Raw genomic sequence first — 22949 nt, 5'->3', positions numbered from 1 at the left:
CTCATTTGGTAAGCTAGTTAATTGTCTAATTGAAAGCCATCTGCATTACGGCTTGTAGCATGTACGTACAGCTCATGGCTCTTATGTTTAGATGAAACATATTTAATTGGATGAATTGAGGAAATCCGAATAACTTTATTGACAGATATGAGAAACAATAAAATGTATTAATGGTCAATGCTTATTCGTCCCAATACATTGTAAGCATTTTGCTGGGATAATTGTTACTTGACACGTACCGTGTTCATAGTCACTAAATGTACTCTTGTCCTGTTTAATTGTTATTGTTGTTGCGTAGCATTCCAGAGCCTTCAGCAATAACTAGAGCCGTCATGGTAGTGGCTCAAAGGGAGATTAATGCTTTCAAAATTGATAAAAGATCTAGAAATTACTTTTTTCTTGTGAAATGCAGGAAAACTGTTTATTAAAATTGTGCAGTTAAAAAAAGATTGCATTATGCAGTATTAGAGCATATTTCTCAATTGTGTGCTATATGTTGTCTTTCTATTCATTCTGTTCCCAGCTTATTTTAAGTATATTTCTCATTAACATTATTTTGAAATGTTGCAAATATATTTTAAAAATTGCAAAGTTTCTCAGATTCAATTCTGCAAAACTAAGAATTGTAAGTTTCTTTTACTTAGGATTTATTAATGTTGTTTCTTACTTTAGAAAATTGCAGCGAACCAGCAGTTGGATGAGTCTTCAGCAAGTAAGGACCATACTCCAGTACCATTTGCTGAAATACAACAGCCTGTGCTTTCAGGTATATAAATAAATTATGTATATTTTTATCTATATATACACACATTGTCTGCTTGTTGTATCAATTTATTTGTGCTTTTTTTGTATCAACTGTAGTTTTGCAGGGTTTAAGGGGGCAGTTGGGAAAGTAAGACATTTTGAGCTCCTTTTTTAATGTATGTAGGCTGGCCTTCCTTCATAATACCTACAAATGTAGCGCCCTATTTTATTGCTCTAATTTAGTTTCTTTTGAACCTTTAACATTGTGCTCATTATCAGATATGCACTGGCTGTTATAATGGTGAAACAAGGAACGATCCTTTGCTATAGCAGAAACGTATAAAAATATGGTCTACTAAAAATGTGGATAAGTTAAGGAGACAGAATGATTGGTCCCTATCCTACTAACTTGCCAAAAATTCACTTCACAAGGCTGGCATCTACGGCTAATGAGATGGGTATCAAAATAATGGGTGAAATGTTGGTATTTTGTTGTACGACAATCGCATAACTTCAAAGTTGTCACATACATAAAACAGATTTTGAAGATTACAGACATCCTTTGTACCCTTTATTGTTTGTCCTGTGCCTTTGGATGGCTTGAAAGCAGATCGTGAAGGAGTTCAATTAAATAAGGAGGTTTATTCTGAAATCCCAACAAAGGTTGTGGCTCTTGCAAAGTAAAAGGCTAGATGTGAGATTGTGCTTGCTATGATCGCTGATCACTAGCCAAACCAGAATCCAGAGTAGGGTGTAGGCCCATCCTTTTTAGGTTCTTAAACATCGTGGTGTACTCTCTTGGGCAATAGTAGGAAAGCATAAAGTGTATATTTTGAGGTACAAAGGGGGGTGGTGATGGACGGAGCATCAGAACCAATCAAACACTCACACCCAGTCAACAGATCTGGGTTTGATCCATCACCGTTCTTTAGCCCACTCTGCCACCCCAGTTCAGACATGGCCATATGCAAATCAGTCTGACCCTGTGCTTCATGGGAACAGCCCAGCCCGAACTGCCAAGCCATGCCTTCCCTGGACCGGAAACAAGCTTCCTAGGACTGGTTTCTGGCATTTCAGCCATCTTCAGCCAGGCTTGCTTGAATCCAGTGGCAAAGTGAGCAAGGGACTCAACATCTGAGCATACCCTGCCAACTTATGGCGAAAAAAGAGGTACAAAAGGGGGTGGTGATGGACGGAGCATCAGAACGAATCAAACACTCACACCCAGTCAACAGATCTGGGTTTGATCTATCACCATTCTTTAGCCCACTCTGCCACCCCAGTTCAGACACAGCATATGCAAATCAGTCTTGATCCTGTGCCTCATGGGAACAGTCCAGCCCGAACTGCCAAGCCATGTCTTCCCTGGACCGGAAACAAGCATCCTGGGACCGGTTTCGGGCTAACAGTCCTTTTCAGACAGGCTAGCTTGAATCCAGTGACAAAGTGAGCAAGGGACCCACGTCTGGGCATACCCTGCCAACTTAGGGCGAACAAAGCAAACACAAGGAGATGATGGACGGAGTGCTGAAACTTTTCAAACACTCATCCCCAGTCACAGCTCTAGGGCGAACAAAGCAAACACATGGAGAGTGAAAGCGCAATGTTGCAGGAAAGCATGCTGTGCCTGCAGTAGGAGAAACCCATTAAAGAAAATAGTGCTTAAGACATACCTTGTAACAACAGAAGTAAAAGGGCCAGTCCTCATGGGAGGTTACAAATGAAGACAAGGCGGTACTAAGAAGGGACTAACAAGCCTATTAACGAACCATAAGCCAGCATTTCCAAACGACAATGACACAAGCCAATGAAAAACATGGGCAGAGTGGGCGGAGCTTCAAGTCCATACTTAAACTTAAAAAAGCACGTAAAGTTCATTTTATATACAAATTGGATACATCGAAAGATCTTTATAAAATTCTCAAAACCCTTACTCATCCGAAGGCATGTGTGCAGGGGATCGCCCACTCGCAGGGGCTGTGTGATAACCTTGCTTCATATTTCAATGATAAAATCACCTTGATCTACAAGCAATTCCCTCTGGGGAGGGATCAAGGGTCTTTGGTTAACTCGGACTCAGTTTTGCGATCGGACTCAGGAGATGGGTTGAAACGATTTGGATCTATGGACATTGCACAAGTGGAAGCTATGCTAAAAAAGGCAAAATCTGGTTCGCCCTTGGATATTATGCCCGCACATAAATTCGCTCTTTTAGCCTCATCTTTGGGCGTTCCCATTGCTGAGATTTTGAACTCCTCATTATATGAAGGCAGTGTGCCTTTAGACTGGAAGGCAGCCCAAATAATTCCCATCAAGAAGAAAGATCAGGTGGCGAATAATGTGCTCTCCAACAACCGTCCCGTTTCACTTCTTCCTTTAATGGGCAAAATGGTAGAGAACCATGTTAACGGGCAGCTAACGGAATATCTGGAAATCAATGGCATTCTTGACCTGTCACAGTCCGGTTTTCGATCTAACCATTCTACAGAGACAACCCTTATCGGAGTTACGGATTATATTAAAATGGCCTTAGATGAGAATAAAGGAGTGATGCTGGTCTTATTAAACTTAACCGCAGCTTTTGACACGGTCTGTCATCAGAAACTGATATCTCGGTTAAAAGAGATCAGTCTGCAGGAGGTGGCGCTTAAATGGCTTATTAGTTTTTTTGGATCAGCGCACACAAACTATTAATCTAGGCCCATTTCGCTCATGTACGTTGAAGCTCAGTAAGGGGGTGCCCCAGGGCTTATGTCTAAGCCCGACCTTATTTAATAATTATGTGGCTCCCCTTGCTAAAACTATTTGAAAGTTTGGCTTTGAGCCATTCTCTTATGCAGACGACACTCAATTACTCCTATCTTTTGATAAAGATAGGGAGTTAGTGGATCAACGTTTTGCGGAAGGCGTCATGCCATAGCAGAATGGCTGACGGACCACTTTTTGCAGCTAAATGCGTCCAAAACTGAAATTTTGCTGTTTGGTCCTGCACTCACCTCGTGGGCACCTGGATGGTGGCCGGCTGTGTTGGGGCCCGCCCCCTCTCCTACTTTGGTGGCAAAAAATGTAGGAGTTCAGTTGGGCATACGGTTGTCAATGAAAGATCAAGTTATGACCACTGTTGGGACTTGCTATTGCATCTTGAGTATGCTGCGCAGAGGGTTCATTTGGCTGCCTCTGACAGTACGCAAAACCTTAGTTCCGGCTCTGATAATCGGTCGCCTCGACTATTGTAATGCATTATTGGCATCTGCAAATGAGGCTTTCCTTAGTAGACTACAGGTTGTCCAAAACATGGCCGCACGCTTAGTTCTTAGTAAATCACCTCGTACCACCGCCGGACCACTTTTGAAGTCACTTCACTGGCTTCCTATTTGCCAGCGAATTAAGTTTAAGCTCTGTTGCTTTGCACACAATGCAGTCTTTGGCAAATGCCCTAGCTATATGGCGGATAAGTTTAAGTTGTATCGCCCGAACCGGAATTTGAGGTCAGAAAATAGAGGTTTTCTGGTGGTTCCTAGTTTTAAGAAAAGTCGAACTGGAGGCAAAACAGTCACCTTCCTGGCCTCTAAACACTGGAACTCCCTGCCAGAGGTTCTGCGGAATTGTTCTAGCTTGATGCGTTTCAGAAAACTCCTCAAGACTGATTTATTTAAGATCTGAGCCTTGTAAAGCCATGTCAGCCTGCACTGTTTGTCTATGCTAGCGCGGAGATACCCCTACGGGGGTGATTCCTGCGCTTTATAAATCTTGTACAGACATACATACATACATACATACATGCCTACATGCCTCGCAGAGCAGCGCATGCGTTGCCCAGGCTCGACTTAATAACTGAAAGATGAAGAGAACAGTTAAATTAGAGAGGTGAAGTAGAGGGAGATGGACTGATGAAGATGAGATAGATAGATAGTGAAGGTGGAGAGAGATGTAATGGAAAAAAAGAAAGTGGAAGTAACCAGAAAGAAAGGTACCAGGTTGGTGGTAACAGGAAGATAAATATAGATAAAGAAATGTACAGAGTTAGGAAAGGCTTTAGAGAAAGGTAGGGAGAAGGAAATGTAGAGAACACAAGAAGGGTAGGATATTGCTAATGGTGAGGTAGGGGCAAGGTTAAAAGAGGTGTGTTAAAAATATGTGGATGCAGAGAGAGAGAGAGAGGTAGGGCGAAAGGTGAGTTAGTGAGAGGAGTATAAAGAGAGCAGTAAAGTGCAATTTTGTAAAAACATAGGGTGGCTGGTGAATGTTCTAAGTGAAAGGGGTATAACAACCACACCGAAACATGTGTTCGAGGCATATGAGCTGCAGATTACACACTTGTGCATAGATCGCCATCTGGTGTTGGGCCCGGATGTTTACAGTTTGTTTTTCCTCTTGGAAAGTCTTGGAAGTCACAAGGTTGGTGACTCCTCCTTTGGATCGTATTGCGCATGGGCTTCGGCTCCATCCTCGGATTGTTTTTTTCCGCCATCGGGCTCGGATGTAATTTTCGCGCTCCAGTTCCGAACAGCTTCCAGTTCGACGATCGACGCGCAATCCTCACCCCAATTCGCGGTATTGTTTCGATCACGATCTCCCCACTCGACGCGCCTCTCGTCGGCAATACCTTCCGTTCCTGTCGTCGACGGCGGCCTAGGGCCTACACAAGCTCCGGTCCTGGCTAATGGAAAGGACTCCATTTAAAAAGTGCCCTCGATGTGGGTCCAAATTCCCCCACACCGATCTCCACAAGGTGTGCAACCTCAGCCTCTCCCCGGAACACGAGGCTCGAGACTGTCCGGCTTGTAAATCCTTCCGGTCCAAGAAAACGATTCAGGACCGAAGAGCCAGAAGAACCATGGCACATTCTTCGGCGATCCCGGACGACATCTTCGGGGAACGCGTTGACGCTCCAGAACATCACACAGACGAGGGACTCGTCAGCGCATCCGAAGCCGACGATTCAGATGTGGAGGACATCACTCAGGCACAGAGGGTCGTGAGTACTAGTCTAACCCCCCCTTCCCCCCCCCCCCCCCCCCCCCTCACCGAAAAAGGCTTCAGTCACGCCTTCGGGCCTAAGCAAGACCAAAGACACTGCTTCCCACACCGCACCTTCGGGGCCGGTAAAGAAGCCAATTAAGCCTTCAGGCGGCTCGGGCTCGAGCCAGCCCACCGTCGGAGCCGATAAACACTCTTCGGCACCGAAAAAGAAACCAGCCTCCATCTCGACACCGAGCCCCACACCGAAACACTCGGGGTCGAGACCCAGCTCCTCGGCACCGACCCCATCTTCGGTACCGACAAAAGCCCACAAGACCACCGGCACCGACACTTTGAAGCCGAAATCCATCTCGGTGCCTACTAAACAATCGGAGCTTTCCAAGCATGGTTCCAAACAACGAACCAGCACCGACAAGCCTAAGAAACCAACGGCCCAGACGCCTTCGGCGCCGACGGACCAGCCAACTTCTCCAGAACTATTCGCACCGGATCCCTTACAAAAAAATATTAACTAAGGATCCCAAAACTGGACATTTGATGCTCTCTATCAAAGAGACAGTTAGAGAAACCTGCTCAGCCTCCACCTCCAAAAAGGAAGGACTCTGCTAAATCCCCTTTCAGACTACCTTCCCCACCTCCACCACCTCCTCTACCTTCCCCTCCTACACCTTCTCCACCCCCACACCTTCTCCACCCCCACCTCATCATTCCCTGACCCCATACCCGAATGATGATGATCAAGGGGATCCATACGATGACATAGGGGATGTGCCCCAAGATATACCTACAGGGGACCCCACTCCCACAGGATCCCCAGACCCATGGGACGATTATAATATCCCTGCTATCCCTAACGTCCCACAAGACGATCTTTACCCTTCCAGACCTTCTCCAGCAGAAGACTCCTTGGGGTTCAACCATTTACTGCAAAGGGCGGCACACTACCACTGGGTAGATTTACATACTGACCCAGTGGAGGAGGATTTCCTCCTAGATACGTTTGACACCACACATAGGACCACCTCCATATTGCCTATGCTTAAGGGTGTTATAAAACATGCGCCGGAGGTCTTTAGGGACCCAGTCAGGGCCAGAGTCATTAACCCGTGCATTGAGAAGAAATATAAAGCCGCCCCAACAGATCCCTCCTACATTAGAGGGCCAGCGCCACTAGATTCCTTTGTAGTATCCACAGCACGGAAAAGGGCCAACTCCCAGGCGTCAGGTGACGCACCACCTCCTGACAGAGTCTACACTCTTGGACGCATCAGGCAAGCGTACTGCATCTCAAGCGGCCAATATATGGCGTATTGCCAATACACAAGCACTACTAGCGAGGTATGACAGGGCCCATTATGACGAGCTAGAAACCATAATGCACCATCTCCCTGATAAATACAAAGCTAGGGCCAATGAGCTAATTCAGGAGGGCAAAACAATTACCAATACCTCCATACGTTGTGCCTTAGATGCAGCAGACACAGCCTCTAGGGCTATCCATACTAGTGTCCTCCTCCGTCGCCATGCCTGGCTAAGGATATCCGGTTTTAAACCGGAGGTACAAGCCTCCATCCTCAACCATCCCTTTGACCAGGAACATCTGTTTGGCCCCAAAGTGGATGACGCCCTAGAGAAAATGAAAAAGGACACTGACACGGCAAAATCCATGGGCGCCTTACAATCTCACCCTCCCAGACACTCCTTTCGCTGCTCTTCCTTTCGGAGCACATCCAGAGGCTACTCCTCAGACACCGCTTCCACTTCATACAAATCCCCTACTCAGTCCACCTTTACAAGGGGTTACCAAAGAGGCGGCTACAGAGGCAACAATAACAGAGGCAGTGGCAAAACGAACTCTGCCACCGCGCCTACCCAATGACTTCCCTCCACTTCCCCCAGACCATCACACTCCGGTCGGGGGCAGACTCCAACATTTCCTTCCGGTCTGGACTACCATCACCTCAGACAAATGGGTAACGCAAATAATTTGGTCAGGCTACTGCCTAGAACTAATATCTACCCCCCCCCCCCCAAACATTCCACCCAGACAACGCCCAATGTCACCAGAACATCTACTGCTACTCAAGCAGGAGGTAATCTCCCTCCTAGACAAAAAGGCCATAGAACACATTCCTACCAACCAACAAAATATGGGGGTCTACTCCCTATATTTTCTTATACCAAAACGGGACGAGACTCTACGGCCCATCCTAGACCTTCGGCCCCTAAACAAATACATACACTCAGACCACTTTCATATGGTGACGCTTCAGCAGGTACTTCCGCTACTTTCCCAAAACGACTTCCTCACCACTTTGGACTTAAAAGACGCTTATTTCCACATTCCAGTGCACAACGCTCACAGGAAGTACCTCAGATTTGTAGTGGACGGCCAACACTACCAATTCAAAGTGCTCCCGTTCGGATTCACAACCGCACCACAAGTATTCACCAAGTGCCTAGCAGTAGTGGCAGCACATCTGCAAAGACAACACATTCATATCTTCCCATACCTAGACGACTGGTTGATAAAAGCCAGTTCAAACAATCAGTATGTACAACACACACACACCACGATCCAGCTACTTCACCAGCTGGGTTTCATGATAAACCACGAAAAGTCCCATCTACAGCCATCACACACAAAACAATATCTAGGTGCCACTATAGACACCTCAAAAGCGCTCGCCTACCCCAATCCTGCCAGGATTGCAAGCATTCAGGCTCTACGCGCAAAATTCATAGCACAACACTCCCTTCCAGCTCGGGTGTTCATGCAACTAATAGGGATGATGGACTCTTGCATCTTCATAGTACCTCACGCAAGACTCCAGATGCGTCCTCTCCAAGAGTGCTTAGCGCACCAATGGAACCAGGCTCAGGGTCAATTAACAGATCTGGTGTTAGTAGACGGTCGTACCCATAGCTCTCTGCAGTGGTGGACCACCACAAACCTTTCCAAGGGTCGACCATTCCTGGACCCGGTTCCCCAGATAGTATTAACAGACGCATCGCTCTTCGGCTGGGGAGCGCATCTATTACATCTCACCATGCAAGGCAAATGGACACCTCAACAGAAGCTACTCCATATCAACCATCTGGAGTTACTAGCAATCTTCCTAGCCCTAAAATCCTTTCAAACACAGATTTCAGGCAAGGCAGTCCTAATGACAGACAACATGACAGCCATGTATTCTCTTCAAAAACAAGGCGGCACACACTCTCCACAGCTCTCTCAATTAGCACAGAGCATATGGAGATGGACCATACCCTAGAAAATCTTTCTCCTAGCCCAACATGTCCCAGGAGTACAAAACACTATGGCAGATCTACTCAGCAGACAAACACAACAATTCCACGAGTGGGAACTTCACCCACAAGTTCTTCACCCATACTTCCAAATGTGGGGGCATCAACAGATAGACCTCTTCGCCACCCACGAAAACACAAAATGCCCAAGCTTCGCCGCCAGATACCCACACCCATTGTCCAAAGGCAATGCGATATGGATGAACTGGTCAGGCAGATTTGCGTACGCTTTTCCGCCTCTCCCACTCATTCCACTAGTGGTGCGCAAACTACAACAGCACTCCCTCATACTAATATTAGTAGCGCCAACTTGGGCCAGACAACCGTGGTACACCACACTGCTGGAACTATCAGTAGTACCGCATCAAAAATTACACCTCTCTCCACACCTCTTAACCCGGAACCATGGAGAGATCAGACACCCGGACCCACCTCAGCTCAACCTTGCGATCTGGCTCCTGAAATCCTAGAATTCGGGTACCTAAATCTTCCCCCTGACTGTATGAACGTCATCAAAGAAGCTAGGCGCTCTACCACTAGAGCGTGCTACGCCGCCAAGTGGAAACGTTTTGTTGTCTATTGTCATACCAACACCATTGATCCCCTTGATGTGTCCATTCAACACATCATAGGCTACTTACTCCACCTACAAAGGTGCAATCCAGCCTATACGTCCATTCGACTACACCTCGCAGCCATAGCAGCTTACTTACAAAACAGGCAAAATCTCTCACTCTTTAGAGTACCTGCCTTTAAAGCCTTCATGGAAGGCCTTAAAAGAATAATTCCCCCCAGAGTGCCACCCTCACCTGTGTGGAACCTAAATATCGTTCTCACCAGACTAATGGGACCTCCTTTTGAACCACTACAGAAATGTGAACTTCAATTCTTAACATGGAAAACCGCTTTTCTTGTAGCCGTCACTTCCCTCAGAAGGGTCAGTGAGATACAAGCACTTACTATTCAAGAACCTTTTCTACAAATGCACCATAATAAGGTGGTTCTCCGTACCAACCCAAAATTCCTCCCGAAAGTCATTTCTCCTTTTCACCTAAACCAATCTGTAGAACTACCAGTATTCTTCTCGCAACCACAAACTGTTGCAGAAAGAGCTCTTCACACACTAGATGTCAAACGAGCCTTACTCTACTACATCGAGAGAACACAACCTTTCCGTAAGACCAAACAACTGTTTGTCTCTTTCTCTCCACCACACAAGAGCAACCCCATCTCCAAGTCGGGGATAGCTAGGTGGATTGTCAAATGCATTCAGATTTGCTACCATAAAGCAAAACTAACGCTATCCGTTCCCCCTAAAGCCCATTCTACACGTAAAATTAGGGCTTCAATGGCTTTTCTAGGAAACGTCCCATTAGATGATATCTGCAAAGCAGCTACATGGTCAACACCGCACACTTTCACCAAACACGAGTGTGTAGATGTGCAAACTAAGCAACAAGCTAGTGTGGGCCAGGCTGTACTCAAAACATTATTTCAAACCACTGCAACAGATACGGGTGGTCGCTGCCAACGGTGGGTACTGCTATATAATCTATGCACAAGTGTGTAATCTGCAGCTCATATGCCTCGAACGGAATATGCTACTTACCAGTATGCATCTGTTCTTGGCATGTAGAGCTGCAGATCTACACACGCCCACCCGCCTCCCCGGCTACCTTTATCTGTTCCAGTTTATCTTATTTAGATAACACACACATGGGCATCTTCACTGTTATTACTACGCTCCATCTTTCCCTGCTGGCGAAAAACAATCTGAGGATGGAGCCGAAGCCCATGCGCAATACGATCCAAAGGAGGAGTCACCGACCTCGTGACTTCCAAAGACTTTCCAAGAGGAAAAACAAACTGCAAACATCCGGGCCCAACACCAGATGGCGATCTATGCATGTGTGTAGATCTGCAGCTCTACATGCCAAGAACAGATGCATTCTGGTAAGTAGCATATTCCTTATTGAGAATGAACCCATGCTCCAAGGGGAAAAAGGTAATAAGTAGATTAATTGATGGGACATTAGCCCTAGCTAAAAGACAGGTTTCAATGACATGGTAGTCGCAGGTGGGACTCAGGATGTCTTCATGGAACGGTGATGTAGAAAAATGGGCGGAATACGAAGGTTTGGCACTGGCCCCTGATGCTAAGTGGGACAAGGTGACTACTCAAATGGCTAAAGCATGGGAACTAATCTTAAAAGCCTTCAGAGACCCATAGAAACCTCAGGTCAACCGGCCCTCACCAGTACATTAGATTGTACCTCGTCCGCAGTGTAGATGAATTTCACTGGCTACGTTAACCTTTGTGGGACTGATTACGTATGTAGCCCATAGAATGTCACAGATAAAGAACGCTCTAGGGCTACTATGGCCAAAGTGTACTGAACTGAACAATGCCTTGTGAAATGCCTACCTTTGGTTAGGACTGGGTTTGGCTTCTGTTTGCCGATAATCTCCTGCACACTGACTAGAAACGGAAACATACCATGCATAGATTAAAAGTTATATTGAATACTCTAACTGAATGGGTGGAGAGGACCGTAAAGCAATTTTACTATGGTGAGTTCAAGTAAAAGCTGCACCCTATTGTAACACCTTTAAGTGGTCTCAAAGACATGTTGTGAATGGCGCAACAGAGGACACAAACATTGGAAAAAGTACCTGTTGAAATCCAATAAGAAATCTTTAATCCATTCCATTACCTGATCATGAGTACAGAGATCGGAGAGGCATCCAAACGGAATCTGATGATCAAAAGTGTCGGAAGCATCCAAATAGTTGAGAATGACCAGAGCCACTGTCCCAATATAGTCACAAATTCTCAACCACTGTTCATGCTACAACCTGGGGCCTCATACATGTTCGACAGCTTTCTTGAAATGGGTGAAATAAGCCATTCATTAGTTATTACAAAAAACACCTCCGGCACGTAAGATGTTATGAAAGGAGAGTTTTGAAATTGGCAGCAATTGGCCAATTCCTCTGAAACCAGTAAATGTTTTTGCAACAAAGGTACCAACTTGTCAGTTTTAATAAAAGAAAATCTGCATAGAATGTAATCAATATTCTGACATTCACTTGGAGGACATTTCAAGGCACAGCCGTATGAAAACAGTTACTGACACATTTAAGACCTAGTTTAGAGTGTAACTGCACCAGTGCCCAGCGGCCTGAGGGGCCCACTAAACCCTGAATTTTGCTGCATTTTATCCTTCAAACCTCAGTCAGTGGGGCCATTAGCCCTCTGTGCAACATATGAGTCAAATCTGTGTCTTGAGATAATCACAGATCTCTCCACCAAGCGCATTAACCATCAGAGTTATCTTACCAATATTATTACTATCTCCTGAAATGTGTTACCCACTCAAAGATCTTGGCAGCAGGTATGCTAACACCATAAGTTGTTTTAAAATGCGCCACTTTGTGTGACTAATTAAGTGAGCCAAACAATAAAAATGTACTTGCACAGTGTTCTTGTTGCCAATTTATTTGAGGCAGGGTATTTTAAAAAAAATAAATGTATACGTTGACTGTCAGACTCGCTTTCATGGCCCTGCTGCTTGTGGCTTCACCTCCTTTCCGCTGCCACACCTTGACTGCTATTGTGTGTGTTCCCGGACTATTGTTTTCCATTTCCAGCACTGTCGCTGTCAGGGGAGGGACTGGCCCTGGCTGCCGCCCTTGAACTAGACAGGTGGTACTGCTATACTGATATGGAAGTGGACTGTCGCCATCTTTTGTTGGCAGATGTCCCTATACCACCCCCTGCAAACACAGCACTGTGACTGCTAGAATTGTCCGCATGGGTGGATGTTATCTATTCTAGAGGATGTCTTGCTGGTCTAGTAGCACCGCGCTTCTCGGCGCGCGCACTTTGAGCAGCTCATGACATATGTCACACATATCGCATGAAAGTTATCCCACTCTCCCAGCTGGACCATTCTGAAATGTGGTGTTGATTTAAAGACTTCTCTGTTCCCATTCTCTGGCGAGCCCTGCCAATTACAGAAATCCAGCTTGGCCCGAGCCCAACTCCCAAACAGTGCCCCGGAGGCACGGGCCAGGAATGCACTCATTTCCTCCAGTGTGCGATCGGAGCAATGTGATGTCACGCACCACATCTGAGGAGCGGTGGTGGGGGTGAGGAGCAGAGGTTACGTGTCCCATGTGGGGAAGGCGAAGGAGGCCGGGTTCGAAAGCCGGCCAGGACTTCGCTGGGCTCTGGGTTTACCTGCTGTGGGTGGGACGAAAGCTGAGATCCTTAAAGAGTGGGTGGTCCTCCCGAAATCCAAGCTCTAAAACTACACACAGCATGCGTCCGGGCCGGCAGTAGCTGCTAGCCAGACCATCTGTTCTGCTGGGTCCTGCATCCACAGCTGCGCTGCTTATTTACTTTGCACCTTCCTCTCACCCTCACGTGCATGTGTTTGTGGTGCTTTTTGAAGCATGACATATAATGAACATGTTATTTATGTACAGACTTTAGATGCCACCGATTTGTCATTTGATAGTGGTACATGCAACAAGTGGAACAAATAAGCCACTAAATAGTATTTATGTTATCGACCTCAGAGGGATGACAAGCGGTACCAGGGTCTGCTCCACGGAGTGGGTCTTGATTTAAAGTAAGCGCGCCTCTCCTCAGCATGTGCAGCCGGAACAGCAAGCGCACCTCTGGCCAGTGAGCGACACGCACCGCAGCCAGCCACCGATGGGGGAAGCAGCGCCACTGCTGAGCAGTGTGCGCCTGAAAGAAAATAGTGCTCACCGACTACATAACGCTAAGCGTGTAACACAGCAAGTAAAAGGTCCAGTCGTTATGGGCGGTCACAAAAGGAGACGGGCGGTAAGAAGGAGGGACAAAGAAGCCTCATATTGAATCGGAAGCCAGCATTTACCAAAGACAATGCCACCAGCCAAGTAAAAATATGCGCGGAGAGTGGGGAGGCTTCCACAGCACTGCCACATGATACCCTACTGCAGCATGCCTCGCAGAGCGAGCAGCGCATGCGCGCTGCAGCGCTAGGCTCGACTGAAAAACCATGAAATTACTCCAGATGTATATATTGTATTTCTCTTCTTGTAAAAATAGCCCTGTATGATCTCTGAGCTAAATGTTTTTCTTTTAATTAGCAGAGTATTTTAAACTAGTTCTGTTTTCTTTTATTAATTACACGACATGCTTGTCTAATGCTCTTCCCGTTTTATGTATTTTAGCTTTATATTTGACTTTTGTTGTAAATAAAAACCTTAAACTCCTCCAGGGTAATATACATTATAATCCTAATCACTGAAAATGTAGAAATGGTGTAACTGTAAATAACAATATTTCAAGAAAATTAATTCATAAATCTTTTCAAATTAACTGTGAAAGGTAACTGGGGAATATAGCCTAGCAGGGTGCAGCCTGAAAGACTGGGGAAACTGATGCTATTCCTGTAGAGTATAGTACACCACCAGTATTTAGTGGCAGTTAAGCAAGTTCTGTTTTCTGGCTCCTGGTGAGAGGCTCCTGAAGCACTGAACTTTACGATTTTACGTTTTTTTTTATTTGAAAAACTTTCCAAACCTTCAGAAAACACTTTCACTCTGCATCTTTAAGGACACAGTATATTTGTTTCTGTTTTCTAGCAGGAAAACAATTCCTCACTAAATGACTTCCCTTTTTGTGATGTGTCCTGTTTTTGGAAGAAGAAATACCCAAACAGTTTGTCACAATACCCATATTGTGAGCCATCCAAGCTCCCATAATCTGGGCTCCTCATATGTTTGCCAAAAAATGTCCACCAAGACTCTGAAGGACAGGGTAAAGTTCAGACTGCATCTATTGCAGGACGAACTGCACAGGTAAGAAGATTCAATGTCTGGAATATCTATGTGTTGTGGAGAAGTATATCCATCTACCGCAGCTTCTTACACGAGTTCCTGGGGCTCCTTGAGAGGAAGATGTAAAGAAAGATCTCACAAGGAAAAATGTGAGAGGGCACCACTTCAAGATCCATGATGTCTATGGTGGGCTTAGTAATACACAGTCAAGACATCTCTTGTGGTAGAAGGAAACAGACATGTTGGCATCAAAATCTGGGTAGACTATGTTGAAGGCTTTGTTGACCCCAAAGATTGCATTGACGACAAGAGAGACAACATCTAATTTATTTTCCATCTATCTGTGTATTGGCTCTGCAAGATGTAAAAGCGGAGATTGATGCATATGATGGGTTCTGTCTACTCCAGAACATATTCTTCAGTTTCAAGCAGTCTCTCCACTGGTAATGCTGTCTTATACCTCTGCATTTAGATCGCATTCCCCAGAGCAGAGGAATGGTCCACTTCTACTACCTGATGTAATATTCTCACCTTCTCCTCTGGATGTTCCTCAAATTGTGATGGATCCTCAGCCAACTTTACCTCCTAGGGCATTAGGAAGGATGGGGTGCCAGGGCCCAATGGGCTGCTTAGATATATTTTCAGGGAAGATGAATGAATACTGGGCACCCCACATTCAGTGCTTATTCAATCATTGCTATAATATTTCTGCAGTTCTGGATTCATGGAAAGGCTCCATTCTACAACCCATTCACAAAAAGGGGGATGCCTCCGACCCGGGTAACTATAGATTGATTGCACTACTGGACGTGGAAGGAAAGGCATTCGTTAAAATCATGGATCACGAAAAATCACGTAATCCCGCAATACCAGACTGGCTTTCGTCCGAACTCGTCGACCATGGACAATGACATCGCGCTTTCATATCTGGCAACCAAGGCAACGGGGGCCACCTCCCCTCCATTATATGCATGTTTTGTGGACTACAGTGCCGTCTTTGATGGTGTTGATCGAAATATACTGTGGGCAAAATTGGCTAAGTGGGGTATACCGAGGTCATCTGATCACTCTACACTGGCACCTGGGTGCGAGTTAAGCTCACTAGCTCATGTGCAACTGCCAAGATCTTCACGAACAGGGGGCTAAAACAGGGTTGCGTGATCGCTCCCACCCTGTTTAACCTATACACCGCAGACCTGAGAAAAGCACTGTTAAAAACTAACATCTTGGAGGAGCCTAGCGCGCAACCAAGATGGCCGCGTAGGCTTGTGGCTCCCGAGGGCCTCCGCAACCTCCCACGTCTATCCTGTCATAATCCTGATTTTTTCGACGGGCTTTTGTCTATGATCTTACGCTAAGGTGCCACTCGTTTTCCAAATCGAAATTGGACTCCGGGAACCGGGTTTTTTGGCGACCTGAAGTTTGCGGCCTTCTCCGGCTTTGGTCCCGGACTCGGGTTGGTGAGTTGCCCGGCCGCAAAGTGAACAACAGCGGCATGCCAGGCTGGGCCTGCCCTGGAACTCGTACTTTCACTTTCGGTTTCGAGTTGACCGACCGAAACTGTTGAGGAGACATCGGGAGAGCTGCACCGAGTGCGGAGTGCCAAGCCTGGACATCAGCTAGCGGCCCGGATCCCCGGGCCTTCCTCCGGGTGCTGGAGGGTGCTGACCTTGCGGATCGCCAACGATGACGACAAGAGTGGATGGCGACAAGCTAAAACCCAAATCTACCCGGAGGGGAGCCTATTCTCAGGCCAACAATATGGACCGCTATGCTCAGCCAAAGGGATCCCCTAGTGGATCACGTAAATCGCCTGAGCCGCCCAAGGAGGCCTCGGGCGCATCACCCGAACTGACTCTGCTGGATGTCATGGGGGCCATCGAGGAGATGAAGGTGACCGTGAACCAGCAACTGGATACTCTGGCCAACAAGTTGGACTCGGTGCTGATCGATGTCACCTTGGTCAGAGCAGACCTGTCGAAAACCAACGACCGGGTCGACTCGTTGGCCCAAGCGGCGTCGAGCCTAACGGTGGATGTGGCCGCTTTGCAGACGACGGTGCGGAGGTTGCAGCTCGCAAGCGACCTGACCGAGCGTCGCCTCGAGGACTCTGAAGGCAGGGCCAGGCGGAACAACGTCCGCATTATCGGCGTGCCCGAACGATCGGAGGAGTCTGCTGTGGACCTCTTTGTGGAGGATCTAGTGGTGACTCATCTAGCACCCAAAGGGCTGAGCAAATTCTTCGCCGTGGAACGGGCCCACAGGGTTCCAGGGGGTGCGCCTAAGGTGGGTGCCCCCCCGCGGCCGATCATTGCCCGACTTTTTAATTTTCGGGATAGAGACGCTATCCTGCAGGCGTCGAGGGTGGCGGGGCCATTACGATTTGAGAACTCTAATGTTAGCTTTTACCCAGACTTTACGCTATCGGTTCAAAAGCAACGGATGGGTTTCTCGGCCATCAAACGGCGCTTGAGAGACATGGACTTTAAGTATGCGATGCTCTTCCCGGCTAGGCTGCGAGTCGAGCTAGATGGTCGCTCACACTTCTTCGACCGGCCGGAGGCGGTGGGAGAGTGGCTGGATGCCCTGCCCAAGAGTCGGGAGCCGGAGGGGCGGATGACGGAGAGCGGAGAAGGTTCGCCGGAGTAGGAATGGAACTGTGATTCTGGCACTGGACTGCTTTGGTAACGTTTTGCGCCTATGGCTGCACCGGACTCCAGTTGTTGACACTTTGCCCCGTGGTGTTTGGAGGTTGCGGGGGGCTTGCTGGGGCCCTTTCCTCCTTCTGGGGTTCTTTTTTGTCCTTTTTGTAGTGAATTTTATAATGGGGCGACAGGCACACTGCAGGTTGGGGGGGCTGTTTGGGCTCACGCAGGGGTGCAGGGAGGGGGTAGTTTTGTTGGGGTTGATGGGACGGGGTTGGGGATTGTTTGTTTGTTTCACAAGGCGGGATAATATTTCATGCTGTTCTACTATGATTGTGCCACCCGGGAGGGGGATGTTCTGTGCTGGGAGGGATGGGGGGTAGGGGGCTGAAACTTCTTTCCTGGAATGTGAATGGGCTGGGGGACAGGATAAAGCGGGGGGTAGTCCTGCAGTTTCTGAAACGTTTCTCGCCAGACATTGTGTTCCTGCAGGAAACACACCTCATAGGGAACTCTTTCCATGCCATGAACAGACGAGGGTATCGCCTTCTGGCCCATTCTGGTTTCACCTCTGGCTCGAGGGGAGTGGGCATTTTGGTCAGGACCTCTCTCCCGTTAGTGGTGGATGAGGTGATCCACGACGACAGAGGGCGCTACGCTGCGCTGGTGGGGAGGTGGGAGGGTAGGTTGATTATTTATTTATTTATTTATTTATTTATTTATTTATTTTATTTATTTGAGGTATTTGTAGAGCGCAGCATTCATCCCAAGGGATATCAAGGCGCTTAATGAGAAAGGGCTGCTGAGGTTTGGACCGGGGGTTTATTATTTGGGGAAGAGATGAGTTTTGAGTTTTTGCCTGAATACAAGGAGGTTCGTGGTGTGTCTCAGATCCGCTGGTAGTTCATTCCAGCGTTTGGCCGCCAAATGCGAGAAGGCTCGTCCTCCTGTTCTTGTTTTGTAGATACGCCTGGGTTTTGCTAGGGCTGAATTAGTGGATCTTAAGTTTCGGTTTGGAATGTAAAATTCAATTTTCCCTTGCAGGATAGTAGGGCCTGTTTTATGGAGGGTTTTGTGCGCATGACAGAGTAGTTTGAATGTGGCGCGCTGGCGCATCGGCAGCCAGTGGAGTTGTTTTAAGCATGCCGATGCTGAGTCCCTTTTGCCTTTGTTACATACCAGCTTGGCAGCCTGGTTTTGCAGGACCTGGAGGCGAGAGAACAACTGCTCGTTCATTCCTTCGAATAGAGCATTGCCGTAATCCAGGCGGCTAACTAGGAGGGCCTGTGTGATTGTGCGACGACAGTCCAGTGGGATCCATTTGAAGATCTTGGCGAGGAGTTTCAGGATTGCAAATCCCTTACCCCAAAGTGTGCGTACGTGGTCCTTCATGGATAGTGCGTCATCCATCATGACACCCAGATTCCTGGCGTGTTGTTTCGGGGCGGGGGCTGTCCCCAGAGCCGGTGGCCACCAAGAATCATTCCATGATAGTTTAGCTCCTCCGAACAGTAGAATTTCGGATTTTCCGGCGTTGAGCTTAAGACAGTGATTACGCATCCAGTCGGCCATTTCGGAGAGGCAGCTGTGGAGTTTATTTTTAGTTGTTTCTAATTTCTCCGATCTTTCATCCAAGGTCACCATCAGCTGCGTGTCGTCGGCATATGAGCAAATGCCGATGCCCCACTTTCTCCCGATGTCGGCCAGAGATGATACATAGGCATTGAAGAGAGTGGGGCTTAGGGAAGCCCCTTGTGGGACTCCGCAACTGATGGGGCGGGGTTCAGAATGGAATTGGCCCATGTGCACTGCCTGGGTGCGGTTGCACAGGAAGGATTCGATCCAATGCAACGCTGTGCCTTGTATACCTTTGCACCGGAGGATGTTCAGTAGGCATTTGTGTGAAACAGTGTCGAACGCTGCCGACAGGTCTAACAGTATCAGAGCCACCGAACCCCCTTGGTCAGTGATGCATCTGACGCTGTCCGACACTGCCAGCAGCGTGGCCTCGGTGCTATTGTTGGATCTGAAGCCGGTTTGGGTAGGGTCCAGAAGCAAGTTGTCCTCAAGATATTTGGATAACTGTGAGTTAACCATCTTCTCCAATGCTTTGGAGAGGTAGGGGAGTTGTGAAATTGGCCTATAGTTCTCTGGGTTGAGAATATCGGCTCCAGCTTTTTTCAGGAGGGGGGTTACAGATGCGTGTTTCCAGCAGTCTGGAAAAGACGCAGAGGTGAGGGATTGATTAAAAAGTTTGGTGATGATTGGGCATAAGGTTGGTGCAATTTCCGAGAATACAAAGTGTGGACAGGGGTCTGTGGGGGAGCCAGATTTTATTGCTCTAAGGACTGTTAGTACTTCCTCTTCAGAGAGCGGTTGGAAGTTGGATAAGCGAGGGGAGTTGCCCAGGTCTGTGCGATCATTGTCATTGTCGGATGTAGGTGGTCGTGCGTCAGAATTATCATGAGGAGGGACGGTTTGGGGGAGAGTAAAAGTTGAGTAAATTTTATTGATTTTTTCAGAAAAGAAGCAGCTTATCCGTTCGCATGCTTCTGTCGAGGGGGTAAGGTTTTGCGAGGTGCAGGATGGATTGCTAAGCTCCTTCACAATTTTAAACAACTCTTTTGCCGAGTTGTGGTTTTCGTTGATTCGTTGCACGTAAGATGCCTTTTTTGCCTCTCGGATGGCAAGGATGTATTGTTTCCTTTTGGCAGTGTAATTGACTCTGGTTGTGGGGTTTTTCGCTTGTCTCCATTGGTGTTCCATCTTTTGGCATTCCCTTTTAAGGCTCTTGAGGGAGGGGGTGTACCATTTTTCGTTGATGGTTGTTTTTTTTCTGACGTCTCGCAGTGGTGCAATTTTGTCTAATGTTTGGCGGATGCTGGTTTCTAGCCGGAAGGCGTTATTCCCAGTAGGTTCGTTATCTGGAAGGGAGACATCTGTCACGTGAAAATGATTTTGGAAATTGGAGTCTTTGATTAGTTTCCAGACTCTGTTGGAGGTGAGGGGGGAGTATTTGATTTTTACGGGTTTGCCAGGAAGTTCAAGTAGAAATGAAAGCATAAAGTGATCAGACCATGACAGGGGGAGAATTTCCTTGAGAGTGGTCCGCTCGATGTTTGTAAAGAGGAGATCCAGGGTGTGCCCTGCTGTATGAGTAGGGTTGTCGATCAGTTGTATCAGTTGGAGGATTTCCATGTCGTATTTAAGCTGAGCGACTCCAGGGGCATTGGAATTTTCGTAGTGGACGTTAAAATCTCCGATGATCATGTAATGTTTGTGTTTTAGGCACAAAGGGAGTACTTGGTTCAATAGTTTCGCACTGAGGTTAGTTTGTTGTCCAGGTGGGTTATAGATGACTGCACCCGCTAGCATGACATGATTCTCGGCGAGGATTCTAAATGGTAATAGCTCATGCTCAGGCTCCGCATTAGTTGTATCCGTTAGGCAAGTTAGGTGGTCCCTAAAAATTACGGCTACTCCACCTCCTTTTTTGTTATTTTGTCTGTTTTGTGTTATTATTTTATAATTGGGGGGGAGAGCGTTAGCTAGATCCGGGGCACTGGCATCTGATAGCCACGTTTCGGTGACGAAAACCAGATCTGGCGTTTTAGAGGTTAGGATATCCCATATGTCAAGTGCATGCTTGGGTAGTGATCTAGCATTAAAATATAAACATTGTAGTTCATGCTGAGGGTTGGTGGGGGTCATATGAAGATCCGTTGGAGATTGACCTAAGCTGGTCCAATGACAGGAACGGCATGAGATGGGACCGTAGGATAGACCTGGGCCGGTTAGAATACAATTTGATGTTTCAATAGGTTTACGTAGGGCTAGTAGGTCGGTGCGGTTATAGCGAATGATGGTTACCTCGGGTGTGCTGGGGCTGGCAGGGGGTATGGCCCCTGGTCCCGGTCGGTCGCGGACGGGCGCAGACGGGCTTGCCTTAGGCGCGCCTTCGGCGCGCAAAAGTCGCGCCCGCTGCGCTCGTCCGCTGCGCTTCCTCCCAAGACACATACTTTATACCAGTGGGCGAGGAGGTTGGGGGGGGTGTGGCCAGCCGAGGGGGCGTGTCTCGCCTCGCCCTCGTGAATGGCGCCTGAGGGAAGAGTTCGTTGCAGCGCGAGGCGCTGTTCTGAGCTGCCAAGATTCAAGTGAGGGTGGATAGCAGTTTTAAAATCACGTTAAGTAAATGCACACAATACGATTTTTAAAATGTCCCTGCTCCCGGCTTTCCGCCTCAGGAGCCAATTAGCAATGCAGCGCCTGAGCTGGCGCGCGCTATTTGTATTCGCGGCGGGGGGGCGTGGCCAGCCGAGGGGGCGTGTCTTGCCTCGCCCTCGTGAATGGCGCCTGAGGGAAGAGTTCGTTGCAGCGCGAGGCGCTGTTCTGAGCTGCCAAGATTCAAGTGAGGGTGGATAGCAGTTTTAAAATCACGTTAAGTAAATGCACACAATACGATTTTTAAAATGTCCCTGCTCCCGGCTTTCCGCCTCAGGAGCCAATTAGCAATGCAGCGCCTGAGCTGGCGCGCGCTATTTGTATTCGCGGCGGGGGGGCGTGGCCAGCCGAGGGGGCGTGTCTCGCCTCGCCCTCGTGAATGGCGCCTGAGGGAAGAGTTCGTTGCAGCGCGAGGCGCTGTTCTGAGCTGCCAAGATTCAAGTGAGGGTGGATAGCAGTTTTAAAATCACGTTAAGTAAATGCACACAATACGATTTTTAAAATGTCCCTGCTCCCGGCTTTCCGCCTCAGGAGCCAATTAGCAATGCAGCGCCTGAGCTGGCGCGCGCTATTTGTATTCGCGGCGGGGGGGCGTGGCCAGCCGAGGGGGCGTGTCTTGCCTCGCCCTCGTGAATGGCGCCTGAGGGAAGAGTTCGTTGCAGCGCGAGGCGCTGTTCTGAGCTGCCAAGATTCAAGTGAGGGTGGATAGCAGTTTTAAAATCACGTTAAGTAAATGCACACAATACGATTTTTAAAATGTCCCTGCTCCCGGCTTTCCGCCTCAGGAGCCAATTACGCTGGTCACGGTCTACGTCCCGCCGGGCCTGCAGACGGCCACCTATGCTGATTTGGGACGTCTGCTGCTTGGGCTCCCGGGGGGGTGGTGGTCCTGGGGGGGGATTTTAACGCTGTTGTTTCCGGAGTTGAGGATCGATACCCCCCTAGGGACCTCCCTCGGGCCCAGAGTTGGTTGGGGGGTTTTCTGGATGCCCTGGGACTGATAGATTGCTGGCGGTTGAAACACCCTGGGCAGGCGCAGTATACCTTCCATTCTGGGGCCCATGGTAGTCTTTCGAGGCTTGACTATATGCTAGTTCCTGCGGCCCAAGCTGGGATGATCGGGGAGGTGAGTCACTTGGCACGCGGTATATCAGATCACTCCCCCCTTTTGTTGCACCTGGATATCGCCCTGGGGGCGGAGGGGAGGGT

At 48.0% G+C, this 22949-nt stretch overlaps 1 protein-coding gene across 12 annotated transcripts in view; it reads left to right on the top strand.

Annotated features, from left to right (window-relative positions):
- The window catches only part of TAX1BP1 (Tax1 binding protein 1), a 712600-nt gene that overhangs the window by 420332 nt on the left and 269319 nt on the right, over positions 1–22949 (top strand). For all 12 annotated transcript variants that reach the window (XM_085631620.1, XM_085631618.1, XM_085631616.1 and 9 more), the window contains one exon: positions 673–766. In XM_085631620.1, the coding sequence (XP_085487746.1) occupies positions 673–766 (94 nt within the window). The remainder of the gene's footprint in view (positions 1–672; positions 767–22949) is intronic.

Source organism: Triturus cristatus, chromosome 10 (genome assembly GCF_964204655.1).
Source record: "Triturus cristatus chromosome 10, aTriCri1.1, whole genome shotgun sequence".
Taxonomy (NCBI): Eukaryota; Metazoa; Chordata; class Amphibia; order Caudata; family Salamandridae; genus Triturus; species Triturus cristatus.
Note: the sequence above shows the minus strand (reverse complement) of the source record. Positions and strands in the feature narration are given on the sequence as shown.